This window comes from Diceros bicornis, chromosome 4, assembly GCF_020826845.1.
Source record: "Diceros bicornis minor isolate mBicDic1 chromosome 4, mDicBic1.mat.cur, whole genome shotgun sequence".
NCBI lineage: Eukaryota > Metazoa > Chordata > Mammalia > Perissodactyla > Rhinocerotidae > Diceros > Diceros bicornis.
In genome coordinates, this window is record NC_080743.1 from 75,751,890 (window position 1) to 75,766,121 (window position 14,232).

The window sequence follows — 14,232 nt, forward strand, 5'->3', positions numbered from 1 at the left end:
TTCACTCTTCAACCCAGAGCATTCCAGCTTTAGCTCCTTCAGAACTCGCTGACACAGGTCTCCAAAGATTCCTATACACCACACCCAATATGTTCTTGCACTTCTCCTCCTCCTTGACCTCTCAGAAGCTTCAAAGCTGTGACCTCTTGAAGCTCATTGAGACACCCACACATACACCCCAGTTCTCTCTTCTCTCAGGTCCTCCTGCTCCCTCCCTTCCTTGTTCTCCTTCACCAGCTCTCCTCTTCTGCCTGAACCATAAATGTTAGTGTAATATTCACCTCGTACCCTTCACCCTCTCATCTATTCCTGTGGTTTCATAGGTGGTCTCATCTACTCCTATGGTTTCAACTTTAACTTATGTACTTTAATTCTCCTGAATCCATATCTCTAGCCTAGACCTTTCTCCTGGGCTCCAAATACCTACCAAACATCTTTCTTTGGATATATAGGAGTCAATTTCCATTAAACACTCGAAAAATGTTTTCTGAGCACCTACTGTGTGCCAAGCACCGTGCTAAGCACTGGAGATACACTGGCAAGACAGACCAGGCCTCTGCCCTCCCAGAGCTGGGTGGAATGGGAAAAACAGACAAAGGAGCAACTATGAATACAAAGTGACGGGAGCTATGAGAAGAGAAATGCCCAGGGTTTGGGGATCAAACCCTGGTCCAAAGAAGGATGACTTTGAGGATAAGAAGGAGTAGGGGTGGGAGTGGTGAGAGGTTCCTGGGAAAGGATTTCAAAACTTAGGAAGAACTTGTAAAGCTAAAATAGTGAGTTAGGACTTTATCCTAAGAATAACACGGAGCCATTGAAGAAGAATTGGATGGATTAGAGCCCACAGGGCACTTCCATAGTGTTGGCAATGGTCAAGTCTTAAGATGGATGTTAGGCCCATAAGGTTTTCACTATTATTATGCCTTATAAATTAATTATGGTTTCGGGGCCGGCCCCGTGGCTTAGTTGTTAAGTGTGTGCGCTCCACTACTGGCCGCCCGGGTTCGGATCCCGGGCGCGCACCGTCGCACCGCTTGTCCAGCCATGCTGAGGCGGCGTCCCACATACAGCAACTAGCAGGATGTGCAACTACGACATACAACTATCTACTGGGGCTTTGAGGAGAAAAAGGAGGAGGATTGGCAATAGATGTTAGCTCAGGACCAGTCCTCCTCAGCAAAAAGAGGAGGATTGGTGTAGATGTTAGCTCAAGGCTGATCTTCCTCACACAAAAAAAAAAAAAATTATTTATGGTTTCATATATTCTTTTGTGCATGTCAAATGTTTCACAACCTCTTTTTAAAAAAATAAATGGATTGGAGAAGGTGAGATATGTAGAGAGAAGAGTGAGATTACTAAAATAGAAAATAGCAGTGGCCTGAGTTAGGATAGTCACAGTGAAGGTGAAGATTGGAAGATGGTTCTAGAGATATTTAGGAAATAGAACTGAGAACTTGGTGAGTAGTGGAATGTGGGGATATGGAGAAGGAGGAGTAAAGAAGGACTTCCAAGGTTCTGGAGTATAAATTGGATGGATGTTGAAGCCATTGACTGAAATAGAGATCACCAGAAGACGGTGAATAAAAATAACAGTCATTGGAGCACAGTTTAGCAGTTTCTTAAAAAGTTAAATATGAATTTACCATGCAACCCAGCAATGTCACTCCTGGATATATACCCAAGTGAAATGAAAACATATGTCTACACAAAGACTTTCACACCAATGTTCATAGCAGCACTATTCATGATAGCCAAAAAGCAGAAAATTCCAAATGTATGTGAATTTGTAAATGGATAAACAAAATGTGGTATAGCCGTATAATGGAACATGCTTCAGCAATAAAAAGGAACTAAGAAATGATACATGCTACAATATGGATGAACCTCAAAAACATATGCTAAAGTCAAAGAAGTCAAATACAAAAGATCACATATTATGCGATTCCACTAATATGAAAGATAAAAAGTAGATTATGGTTGCCTGGGGCTGAGGATGGGAACAGAGTAATCATAAATGGGTAAGAGGGATCTTTTTGAGGTGATGGAAATGTTCTAAAATTGGATTGTGGTGATGGTTTCCCAACTCTGCAAATTTATTAAAAATCATTGAATTGTATAATTACCATGAGATAATTTTCTGGTATATAAACTATACTTCAAAAAAGCTGTTAAAAAATAATCAGGTCAGTTTTGGCATGTCGAGTTTGAGGCGTTTAGGAGCCAATCAAAAGGAGAGGTTGAGTAAACAGGTGATTACACTACCTGAAGCTTAGGAGACAGTGCTGCACAGGAGATAGAGATTTTTAAGACTCATCAACATAAAGATAGTAATTGAAGCCATAGGAGTGAGGGAAATTGCCCAGAGAAGACAGAGGGAGAAGGAAAGAATGAGGGCAGAATCGAGGCCAACGACAACATTCAGGGAATCCGAAAGGGAAGAGGAGCCTATAAAACACACTGAGAAGAAGCAGTCGGAGAAGTAGGAAGAAAGCCCAGAGAATGTAAATGGACACAATCCAAGGGAAGAAGATGTTTGGGGCAGGGAGGAGAGGCAAGAGTGACAAGGGGTCCTGAGAAGTCAGAGAAGTATAAACAGAACCAAAAAGTGGAAGACGATAGAAAAATATGGCTGGGTATACAGGAGCCCAATAACATTGCTAGGCATGGCTCCAAGAGGCAGTAAGCCTCCAGAGGACCAGGCCACACCCAGCGTGGCATCCAGGAAGAGTGAAGTGTTGATGGAGGTGGCGGAGGGGGTTGATGAGCCTAGGGAGTGCAGGGGATCCAGAATTTTCAGCATAAGGCCATGAGGGAATACAAAAGGCCGGTGAACAGGCAGAGTTCTGAGACAGGGATGAAGAGACTACAGGTGCAGAGGCTTCATGACTGGAAGTAAATGGCCAGAAGTACAGATTCCAGTAGTAGATATTTAAGGCCCTCAAGGATGTGGTTCCTGCTTACTTCTCCAGGCTGCTTTCTCACCATGTAACACCACCTCTTAAAATTTAGTGATCCTGCCATATGGAATTGTTTGCAGTTTCCCAAGTGTGCCATTCTCTTTCATACTTCCTTCTATTTTCTCACATGGCTTCCTCTGCATGGGATGTTCTACAAACCAACCCTCCCCTCTCTACGGCACACTCCTGGAACCCAACTCAGTGCTCACTCTTAAACTTGCTCATCTGCCCGGCACATTCCTGCTCTCATGTCAATACAGATCAAGGTTAACCTGCTTCTAAAGCCTTTTCTACTTGCCCATCTCCCACGTGGGATGTGCTATTTCCTTCTTTACGCCCCTACCAGAGACTGCTATCATAGCACTAGTAACACTTCATACATTTCATTTGTTTCCACGTCTGTTTTCTTCTAGGGCTTGGAAAGCATTTTATTTGTTTTTTCATTCATAAGACCTGTCAACATAATCTATAATCAATCTATAAATCAAAATCGAGGTGAGTTTATTATATAAAAACTACAGTAAGGTCTGAGGACTATAGTCCAGGGGCATCCTTCCCCAAGGAAGGAAGCACATCAAAGAAGAGGGGTGTACACAGTGTTTATATACTATCTTGGAACAAAGAGCATACATCACATATGACAGGAATATCTCTTTTACTACTGTCACGAGATGCTTAGCTAGCACAGTGGTCACAAGGTGAACACAGCAGGTCGGTAATTAATCCTTCGTTTCTAGGGAGAAATGCTTATCCTTAAAGAAATGCCAATATGGGAGGAAGCCACATCCCCATCTTTAAGGACATCATTCTTGTCTTTGAGACATTGTAAATGTTTAAAGCAGATGTACAATGAATGCATGCTCAACAGGCCACGTCAGGCCTTTTTGGAAAAACAAGGTCCGGACGAATTAGATTTAAACCAAATGGTTTCCTCATATACTCCAACATATCTTATTGCTTTGCATTTATTCAACAGACCTGACCCATAGTAAGTACTAAATACATGTTACTAGATGAAATCTAGACTCAGCCACCCTGTGGCATGTCCCCTTTTCCTGCTTTCCTACTTGGGGCCCCGTTGGGCCCTTTTGTGGCCAGGCTGCTGGGTTCCATTGTGATAAAGGTGGATGGGGTGGTCTCGCCTCTGCTATCAGTAGCCACGGTCAAGAATGTATTGTCCACAACTAAGGCACAGTTTCCCAGTGTTCCCAAAGCTCTGTGCCACTTCTAGGATTGCAAATAAAACACATGACGCCCAGTTAAATCTGAATTTCAGATAACCAATGAATTGTTGCAGTTCAGATAAACAATGAATCCCACAGCTCCCTTGTGCTACCAATGTTTCAGCCAACTTTCCAAGGAGTATCTTTTTCAATTATGTATGTAGCCCACAGCTCCTCCGCGCTCAGAAGCAAGTCCATGGGAGCTAGCAGAGGAAAAACCTGAAAAACCACAAATATGACATGTTTAGAATAGTCTCCACCACACCCCCACTGAGATCCCAGGATCAGGCCAAGCTCTGGGCCTCAATAGGGCACTTGTTCTTTCTCAAGAGGCTCTTGGCTCCCAGGCAAATAGATTCCAGGTAGACTGTCCCACGAGTCCCCTGCCACAGACTACATATGACAGGTGGGGACAGGACAGCACACACAGGGCAGTTTATTCCATCTCCAGTTCCTTGTCCCACATCTGAGGTTCCATTAGTTGGAAAATATGAGTAAATCTGTCCCTTAGGAGTAGGGTCATGCAGAAGGATTGACAAATGAGAACTTCTTCCCCAGGAGAGAGAGAAGAAAAAGAGGAGGGGGCGGGGGAGAAGGAGTCCATGTTATTAGATAAAATGATGGTTGTTTCCAGAGCTGGGAACAGATTTTGGCAGCCAAGGCATAGACTTATGAATTCCAAAAAAATCAGACCTGAGGAACTGGATTGGGGTGGGGGCAGGGTGGGAGGTGAAGAGAAAAGGAAGATTTTATGCATTCTAATATTCTAGAATTCCAATAATTCTAATATTTTGCTAGGATCCTTTCCTGTCTCAACACGTTGGTGTTCTTTTCGAAGGAAAGGCAGAACCTCTGAATAGAGAGGGTTCACCCACCTTTTACTCTAAGGTCTGTCCACTGTTCCACTGGCAGGATTAGTTTTCAGAAGTAAGAGGCCACTTGCTTAACAAAACTACCAAACAGTCCCGAAAGGCACTGCAGCTGCTGCTGCCTCAGAAATGACAGGTGCTCCTTTCACGACCCACATTTTATGCCAAATGCATGGAAATTCTCTTTTGGCTGCTCCTCCTCACATTTTCGCCATCTCCTGTTAGTCGTCCCAGATCTGGCCCATCCCTCCTAGTCCCTTTCCCATTCAAGCCCTGTGCTCTTCTCACCTTGTCGCTTTTTCTTGACTCCATTTATTCAGGTGGGAATGATCAAACCAGAGAGAATTCTTGCCTGGGCTCTGACATGCACCTCCAGCTGAGAGGAACCCACTCTAGGTGGGTTTTTTGAAAACTGCCAGGTTGTGTGGAGGTATGTCACTGAAAGCCTGCTCTAAAATATAGATGGTCAATGCCTTACAAAGAAGGGTTGGTGTGAAGGAGTGGAGTGAACAGCTAGCTTCGTTGCTATGGCAATGAAAGGAACCTTACTTGATTGGCGAAAATTTGACTCGAAATAAATGCTAGGTGAAACAGCGGTATTTTGTTTTGTCTTTTTTGTTTTTTCAATTTGTTAAGACCCACTAGAAGAGGATTAGAGAGTGGGGTTGATAGGTTCTGACCAGAATGCTAAATCCCAGTGATTTCCCTGGGTTAAATCAGACTCCAGAAAGACAACAATTTTCTCAATGCTGCAGCACCTCAGAAAGACTAATACAGCAAAAGTTCACTGAATGCCTATTTTGGAGCAAAACTAGAGGGACAAGGAGAGAGACAAAGATGAAAAAGACATAGTCCATGTCCTCCAGGAGTTTACAAGCTAATGAGAGAACCAGGCAGTGGATATGGACATGCAAGGGATTGGTGTTGATTACATAATGTGGTCAAAGTGTGGTCCCCATGGGTCCCTTAGACCCTCTTGGGGGTTTGAAAGGTCAAAACTATTTTCATAATCATACAAAGACATTATTAACCTTTTTGCTCTCTCATTCTCTCGTGAGTTTTCCCGAGGCTATAGGATGAGTGGTAATACAAAGCATCATACGTGTATGCTTATGTATCCTTGAGTTAAAAAAAATTCTCAGGGGCTGGCCCTGTGGCTTAGTGGTTAAGTTCGTGTACTCTACTTTGGCAGCCCAGGGTTCACAGGCCTGGATCCTGGGCGTGGACCTACACACAGCTCATCAAGCCATGCTGTGGCGGCGGCGTCCCACATATAAAATCAAGGAAGATTGGCACAGATGTTAGCCAATATCAATAGGTAAAACCCATATATGCAAAAATTCTTTGAGATCCTCAAGAATTTTTAAGATTGTAAAGGTGTCCTGAGACCAGAAATTTTGAGAACTGCTACGACTTAATGTATCATCTACCATTACGCAGTGTTCTTATTTCTCATTAACACATTTTATTGATTAAAAACTATTTCATCTAATTCCATGAAAATGACTTTGTTGGATACTTTCTCTCTATCCTTATTTTCTGCAATGATAGCTGTTAAGTCATCTAATTATTAATGTTTGTGTTTTTGTATATGTCTGTTTGTGTTTAAATGTGCCTTTTGAGATAGCACAATGTTGGACTTTGTTTTTTAAACCAGCTAACAATCAGCAACAGTTGAGTCATTTCTTTTATGTTCTCTCACCCTGAAGTTTATGTTATTCACTGCTATTTTTGCTTTCTTTAAATTTATGTTTTCTGTAGTGCACTTTAAAATTCTTTCTCTTTTGTCAGACAAACTTCCCTAGTCTATCCATCTTTCTATCATTTCAGCATCATCATATTTTAAAGCAATTTTTCATTGCTTCCTATAATTTTACTATTAATGGTATAGTATTAAGAAAATAAAACAAATTTCCTTCCCTCTAGAGATGAAAATAGAGTCTAGTCTGCAACATATCTTGGTAGCATAAAGTTCTTTATAAAATTGTGCATATATATTTTGCAGTTCTGACAGTATATAATGTAATTTTCCACTTGAATTGTCTTTATTTTTTTCCTATTTTATCCTCCATGAACCTTGAGCTCTATTTAGCCCTCAACTGTTCTCAAATCTCCATTGTTTTCTGGAAGTGAAGTTCACAGCTGCGGGCCTTTGTTGACATTATTTCATCTCCTCTGGGACTTATTTTCCCTTCTTCTGAAGTGAAAATTCAGGGAATGTTTCCAGATACTGTACTTGGGGCCATAACTTGATTTCTCTTAATCTTGTGTGAATCCTCCAACCCCCACCATCAACTCATATTCCTCCTTCAAAGCAGTGGTACCCATTCTTATCATTATATTTAAATGATTTTCTCAGCTCTAGTGGTAACTTGCAGAATTCTGGATTTGTTCTGTATTGGGATAATTTTTATTATTTGATTAGTTAGTTTTACGTTCAAAAACTTCACAATATATCTTAAATTCTTTCATTAAGGATTGTTCCGTAATGAACTCTTGCTACAGACATACCAAGGTGGTTATTTCTATATTCCTGTGATAAATTCTAAATTACTGGGGATTCCCCCTCCTCCTTAGTTCTTTTATTGTTACTAGATCAATTTTTAGCTGGATATGGGCCCTTCAGGTTAGTTTTGTTTCAACGGTGCTAGTTCTTTTTTCTTCTCCTCCTGGTCCCTTCTTCCTAGCATCCTCTCCATGTTTCTTGTTTCTCTATAGCATTTACAAGACCCAGTTTAATAGCTTAGTGCCTTTTTTTTTTTTTTTTTTTTTGGCACTCGTTACTTCTTCTTTATTTGCTGTTAAAGTAATAAGTGTACGTTCCGTTGCACTTGCCTGAGAGTCTTGAACCAGTCTTGGATTTCCTGCCATCTGGGTTCTCGCTGGCTTGCATTCCCCTTTGATGTTGTAATACTTGTTCATTGAACTTGAGTGTGGGGCTTATAGGGCCTGTTTGCTTTTTTTTTCCCCAATATGTGCACATTTTTTCTTAAGCTTATTTTTCTGTTTTGTGCTGTTATTTCTAATTGCTTTCAACAGGGAGGTGGGGCTGAGAGTGAGATTTGGCTTGAATTTAGCTCTCTTTGCTATTACTCACATTTCCCCAGAAGCCCCACACACGCTTTCTCTCTGCCTTGGACATACCACTTTTGAAAGGCCGTTGATTCCTCATGTAAATGGTGTTAAGAGGAAGATGGGCTCAGCGTAGGGACGCTCAGGAATTCAGTCCTGTAGTCATGAGCTTGGCCATCTGGAAGTCTCTTCTTGCTCAATGAAATGGAGTAAACATTGTCCATTATGAAATCCACCACACAGGCTGCCAGGGACAAATGGGATTCTACCCAAAGCCAATCACTGCTCTGACAGGGAAATTGGCTAGTGCTGCCTGAGACTACTCCAGCCTCTCCCGTCCCTGATGTCACAGTTCAGAGTCTGCTGCCTGCCTAGGAGGTTGCAGAAAGCTCTGTAGGTTCTCTCTGTGTATCCCACAGGGTTCCTTGGGCCAGGTCCCTGTCTGATGGCTTTTATGAAAAAATATCTCCTCCCCATTCTGGGGATCCTCTTGGCCTCCTACTACTATTCTGCGAATGAGGAATTCAGACCAGGTAAGTACCAGTGTATCTAATTTTGGAGGAATAGATAAAAAGCACGGGGGGGGTGGAGTGTTTCTGAGGATCAAGATGAGTTCCTGATCCCCAAAATTTCTAAACAAGAGGGAACCCTGAGGTATGATTGTCTTTCTGTGTCCTCCAGCCACAGGCTAGGAGTAATAAGGATGTGGGGAGGGGTAATCATGTAGCCAAAAGATTGCCAAATAGTCCTGCTTTATTTGGCACCCTTAATGAAAAGCTATTTCAGATCCTCTTCGACATGAGGGTAATTCCAAAATTCACAACTCAGCCAGATAATTGGGCTCCGTGGAGAGACTGATAAGTGGGAGGCAAGAAAGGACTCTGGAGTTGATGACTAAATAGAAGTGAAGGAAAATCCATGGAATCTCTATGAGCACATGTGTTGATGACTTTTTGAATTTTATTTCAATTGAGCAAAACTGAATGAGTCCAGAAATGTGTGGAACTCCAATGTTTTAGCTGAAAGCTCTGTCTATGGAGGATTTTAGGAAGGACAGCAGGAAGGCTTGATTTTGAGCAACCAAGCCAAATCCCCATTTCAGACTTGAACTATTTCTTCATTGATTTATGCAGTTTGAGATAAGTTGATCTGGGCTTATAATCTTTAGACATTGAGATAAGGCTGCCCACATCCAGAGCGGGAGGAGGAATGTTGCTGCTAAGTTGGGTATGTTCATCACTTCCTTTTGGGGTTTCCCAGAGATGCTCAAAGGAAAGAAGGTGATTGTCACAGGGGCCAGCAAGGGGATCGGAGAAGAGATGGCCTATCATTTGGCGAAGATGGGAGCTCATGTGGTGGTGACAGCAAGGTCAAAAGAAACTCTAAAGAAGGTGAGGGTTCTGTGCCCACAGACACATGTACCCTCACATGCCCAGATGTATTCTTATATATACTCACATATATACACCAACACACAGAAGCTGGCACATCCATACATAGATGCATACACACACCCACACACACCCACACACACACACACATACAGGCTCAGACACCCACAGGAATATAAAAATATGCATTTATGTATTCTTTCCCAGGCACACATATATAGACAAAAAGTTCTTGAGCTGTATATGCTCATAGACATGCCTATTCACACACATTTACACATGGAGTCACAGATACATAGGTATGTGCTCAGATACCAAAATTCCAGTATCTACTCCTGAAATCATATTCTTGTACCCATGCGGACTCTCAGACACATGCCCTCTCATAGACTCACAAACCTAAGGATACACAAACATTCAGAAACCTAGGGCTACATGTAGAAACTAGCATCCATACCAATAATGCATTCAGAAACATCTATTCATAGAAACTCATGAGCACAAATCATGGACTTAAACCCCAGCACAGTGATGATTTGTCATTTACATCCTACCTGAAATACTTCCAGAAAGTATTTCAGACAGAGCAAAAAGATTGTGTCAGGTTGCATTTAGCAACATACAAACACACACTGAACTCACACTCACACACACACACACACACCCCTACCCCCGTTTCCTATCAAAACAGGGCTGTGAGCAACCTCTCATTTAAACCCCCATTACTTCAGAGACTGCTCCCAAAGGTCTGCAGCCAAAACTGACACCATTGCCGCTGTGTCCCTGAAGGTGGTATCCCACTGCCTGGAGCTTGGAGCAGCCTCAGCACACTACGTTGCTGGCACCATGGAGGACATGACCTTTGCAGAGCAATTTGTTGCCAAAGCTGGAAAGCTCATGGGTAAGGCTGCTTCTTCTCCTTCCTCTTCTGGATTTTGCTCTATGGCTCACCAGGGGGCTTTCGGAAGGAGCAGGAGCAGGGGGAGGGGGAAAGTATCAACCCCAGATGGTTTCTCTCAACATAGCCATCTCTTGCAGGGGGACTAGACATGCTCATTCTCAACCACATCACCAACAGTTCTCTGAATCTATTTAGTGATGATATCCACCTCGTGCGCAAAAACATGGAGGTCAACTTCCTCAGTTATGTGGTCCTTAGTGTTGCTGCTTTGCCCATGCTGAAGCAGAGCAATGGAAGCATTGTTATCGTCTCTTCAATGGCTGGTGAGTAGGGCAGGAACCAATTTGGAAGGTAGGAGCAGGAGAAGTGCCAGAGATGGTGTTGGGGGCTCTGCAGTGAACACAAATTTTTACCAGTTTCCATGCAGAGAAGTAACACAATAAAAACTGGAAGTTGAAATGCTCACAGTGATATTAAGCAAAAGCTGATTAACAGCTTGCCCATATGTGTGGACAGGTAGATATATGAATAAGAGACTTGGTATGTAAATTCAATGAGAAGCATGCATGCTGAATAAAAAGTCACTGTCAAGAACAAGTGGGACCATAAAAATTGAGAGATTGTTAAAAGTAAATGAGCTACAAGACCTTTGGAAGTAATAGAGAAAGAGCAGCAGTTCAGAGTGCCCACTAGAAGCCTGGTAGTTTATGATCTACAAATTGAAGTCCAAAGGGACATCGAGAGACTGCTGGAGGTACAGCCTGTTCTGATACTAAGGGAGAGATCTGGTCACGATAGATAAAAAGGACTTTGCTTCCTCCATGACCAACAGCCATAGGTTGGTGAAGTTAGTTGATAACAAAGGTAGAAATAAGAAGTGAAATATTTTAACAATATACATTTGCCCGATAAGTGGGTTCAGCAAAGGTAAAATAAAATGAACGACAAACACAAACTCACCATATTAACAGACCTGCCTATGTTGGAGGTGTTTGCCAAAGTCTGAACTTGCTACATTAAAATTCTAATTTAAATAACCAATAGGGTAGAGAGAGAGTGTGTACAGAGAAATATTCACGGAGAGAACCTCTGTGTGACCAAGAGAGGTCACTGATGTTTTGGAGGGTGGCAACATCAGAAGTTATCACCAGTAAAAAGGAAGAAAGTTTCTAGCTTGGGGGATTTCTAGGACCATTTCATCATGGGTCCAGGAGAGAAATTCTACACTAACTGTTGATTAGTCAGTTGGAAGGATGTGGCTGGAAGGTAAACACCAGGATCAAAATCAGCCATCTAAATGTGGTTCCTGCCAACGTAAAAACAAATAACCTAGAGGGCTTTGTAAATTCTTAAGTACTTAATAAATGTTAGTTATTACTGTAATACTAGTTAGTTATTACTATAAAGGGTTCTACTTCCTGGACGGGAAAGGCCTGCATAGCGATGGGATAAAAGAGCAGTTTGTCTGTGCTACCCGCCAAACGGGGTGATTGATATGCATCCTTGTGCTTCCCAGACAACACAGACGCCCCACCCCGCCCCAGACACAGCCTCTCTCTCGGCTGAAAAGAAGGGAGAGCTTCTGGATGCATACTGAGTGGGAGGGTGCTGGGCACATCCCCAATTCATCCTAGGGCATTGGCCAAAACCCTCACATCAGTCATGGTGTAGGTGGCTTTAATGATTTCGGTTGATTAAATAGGACATCCACTCTAGGCAAAGGGTGTGCTTCATCCTTGGCTGGAGAATTTAACTTTCTATAATGTACACACAGTCTAAAAGTCCTCAGAAGGAACAAGAATTACTGTAAAAGTCCAAGGGCATAATGAAATTCTGATAACTTCTATTTCCACATGTCTTCTACACCTACCAAATGTCACTTGGTAATTTCCACGGACTCTGAGAAGTGGCAATCTAGTTGAACTACCATTCTTCATGTCTATTTTTGATTAGCCAAAAGAGTTCAGCCTGTTTGCTTTGAAGCATGTCTGTGAACTTGCAAAGTACAGACACTTCTTTTTCTCTCCCTAACTGAAGAATTTCTTTGTTCTATGCTATATTCTCTTAAACAGTCAGCAAATATGTTCATTAATCCTTCCTCCTTAAAATCTGAATTTCACAAACATGGGATGCCAAACCTCAAATTGATCCTAAGGTCAGCCAAAGAGTGTTGGGATAGATTTTTAATCATTCCTGCCAGAGACTGCATTAAGGGGTTTATTGAATTACAGTGATAAGCAATTGTTTTTATCCCCAATGCATTTCCGGCTATTGCATTACATGGAAACCCTATACTTTTGATATGTTCTTTAAAGCCTCCGCTACTTCTTGAGCAACAACAGATACAGTATTGCTACCTCTGGGAACTTCTTTACAGTCCACATCCATCCACCATTCAACACCATTTTTGACACCTACTGATCGAGTTTCTAAATATATGTAACATCTAGTTACTTTGATTAGTCTCCCATCCTTCCACCATGTGCTAGTTTGGACCTAAGTTGAGCTACTATAACAAAAACTCAAATTTACAATGGCTTAAACAAATGGTTTCCTCTCATGAAACAGCGTTGGAAAGCAGCCCAGGGCTGATATGGTAGTTCTGCCCCATTAAGTTGTCTAGGAACCTTTCTATCGCAGAACCACCATCCCTGGGGTGTTATCTTCCCCTGTGTGTCCAAGATGGCTCATTATCATATCAGAATTCTCGCTAGAGAAAATTGAGAGAGAAGAAAGATACAACCTGAAAGCTGTACACTTTTCTTCTGCCACAACTAGTTGCAATTGTGGTCTTTATGCAAAGTGGACTTGTGTCCAACTGAAAATCAGGGGTTCTACTTCTATAAAAGACACTGATGTTGATAAACAACTATCAGTCTCCCTCACATCACCCATGCCAAGTTGCACATAAGACTAGAAGGCAGTATTCCCTCCAGGCCACCCCACACCATACACACATACCCCAGACCCGATCTCTCTCACATTCAAGGTCCATCACAAAAACAAAACCCCCTCCCATCAGGCAGTGGTGCAAGGGACAGTGAGGTAGGTGAAAGAATGGAAAGAGAATGCTTAGATAGTATTTGTGAAACAAACTGAGACAGAGATATTAATGTGCCAATTTGAAAGAAATCACTGAATTGGGCAGAGAACATTTGAAAACATCTGGAAAAAGTTTATTCACCATCAGTTAAAATGGATCTTCTTGACTTTGGTTCAATTTTAGAAAAGTCAAGTCATTCCATTTTCGCACCCCTTGACTCTGTGACTCTGTGAACTCCATCACTGTAGCATGTCACATCAGCTGCACACATGACAGCTAGAACCCAGAATCTAACACTGCTTCTCTGCCCCTCCTTTACTCCCCCTCAGGGGAGTCATGGATAAACCTTGTCATCCCCCTGCCCCTTTGTCCTCTTAGGACTCATTTCAACTCACTTCATATGAAGTCTTTTTCAGTCCTCACCAGAGCCCTTTAAACATTTCCTCTTTCTCTTTTCTACTACATTTTGGTAAATTACCTTTAGGAATCCTACTTTCTCTCTAATTCTCTTTTTTGGATTCATTGGTGATACAAATATTACTAACGATAATTATGATACAAATACTAACCACACGGGGCCAGCATAAGTGTAGAGATATTGATTCTTCTGTTTCAAGAAAAATGTAAGACATATTTTGAAGGGAAACTAGACATAATAAAAGACTGGGTTTCTTTAAATATTCAAAATGAAAAACACATCAAAAGGAATAAAAGAACCTTGCCAATAACCTCTGAATGCTCAGACCTCTCTTTGGAAGCTCCATAAGTGTCTCCAG

General features: G+C 42.0%; 1 protein-coding gene across 1 annotated transcript in view; it reads left to right on the forward strand.

Moving 5' to 3' along the window:
- Nucleotides 1–14,232, forward strand: part of HSD11B1 (hydroxysteroid 11-beta dehydrogenase 1) — a 41,944-nt gene that overhangs the window by 6,554 nt on the left and 21,158 nt on the right. The window contains exons 2-5 of the mRNA XM_058539770.1: nucleotides 8,541–8,654; nucleotides 9,382–9,512; nucleotides 10,302–10,413; nucleotides 10,551–10,736. Coding sequence (XP_058395753.1) covers nucleotides 8,567–8,654; nucleotides 9,382–9,512; nucleotides 10,302–10,413; nucleotides 10,551–10,736 — 517 coding nt within the window. The 5' untranslated portion in view covers nucleotides 8,541–8,566. The remainder of the gene's footprint in view (nucleotides 1–8,540; nucleotides 8,655–9,381; nucleotides 9,513–10,301; nucleotides 10,414–10,550; nucleotides 10,737–14,232) is intronic.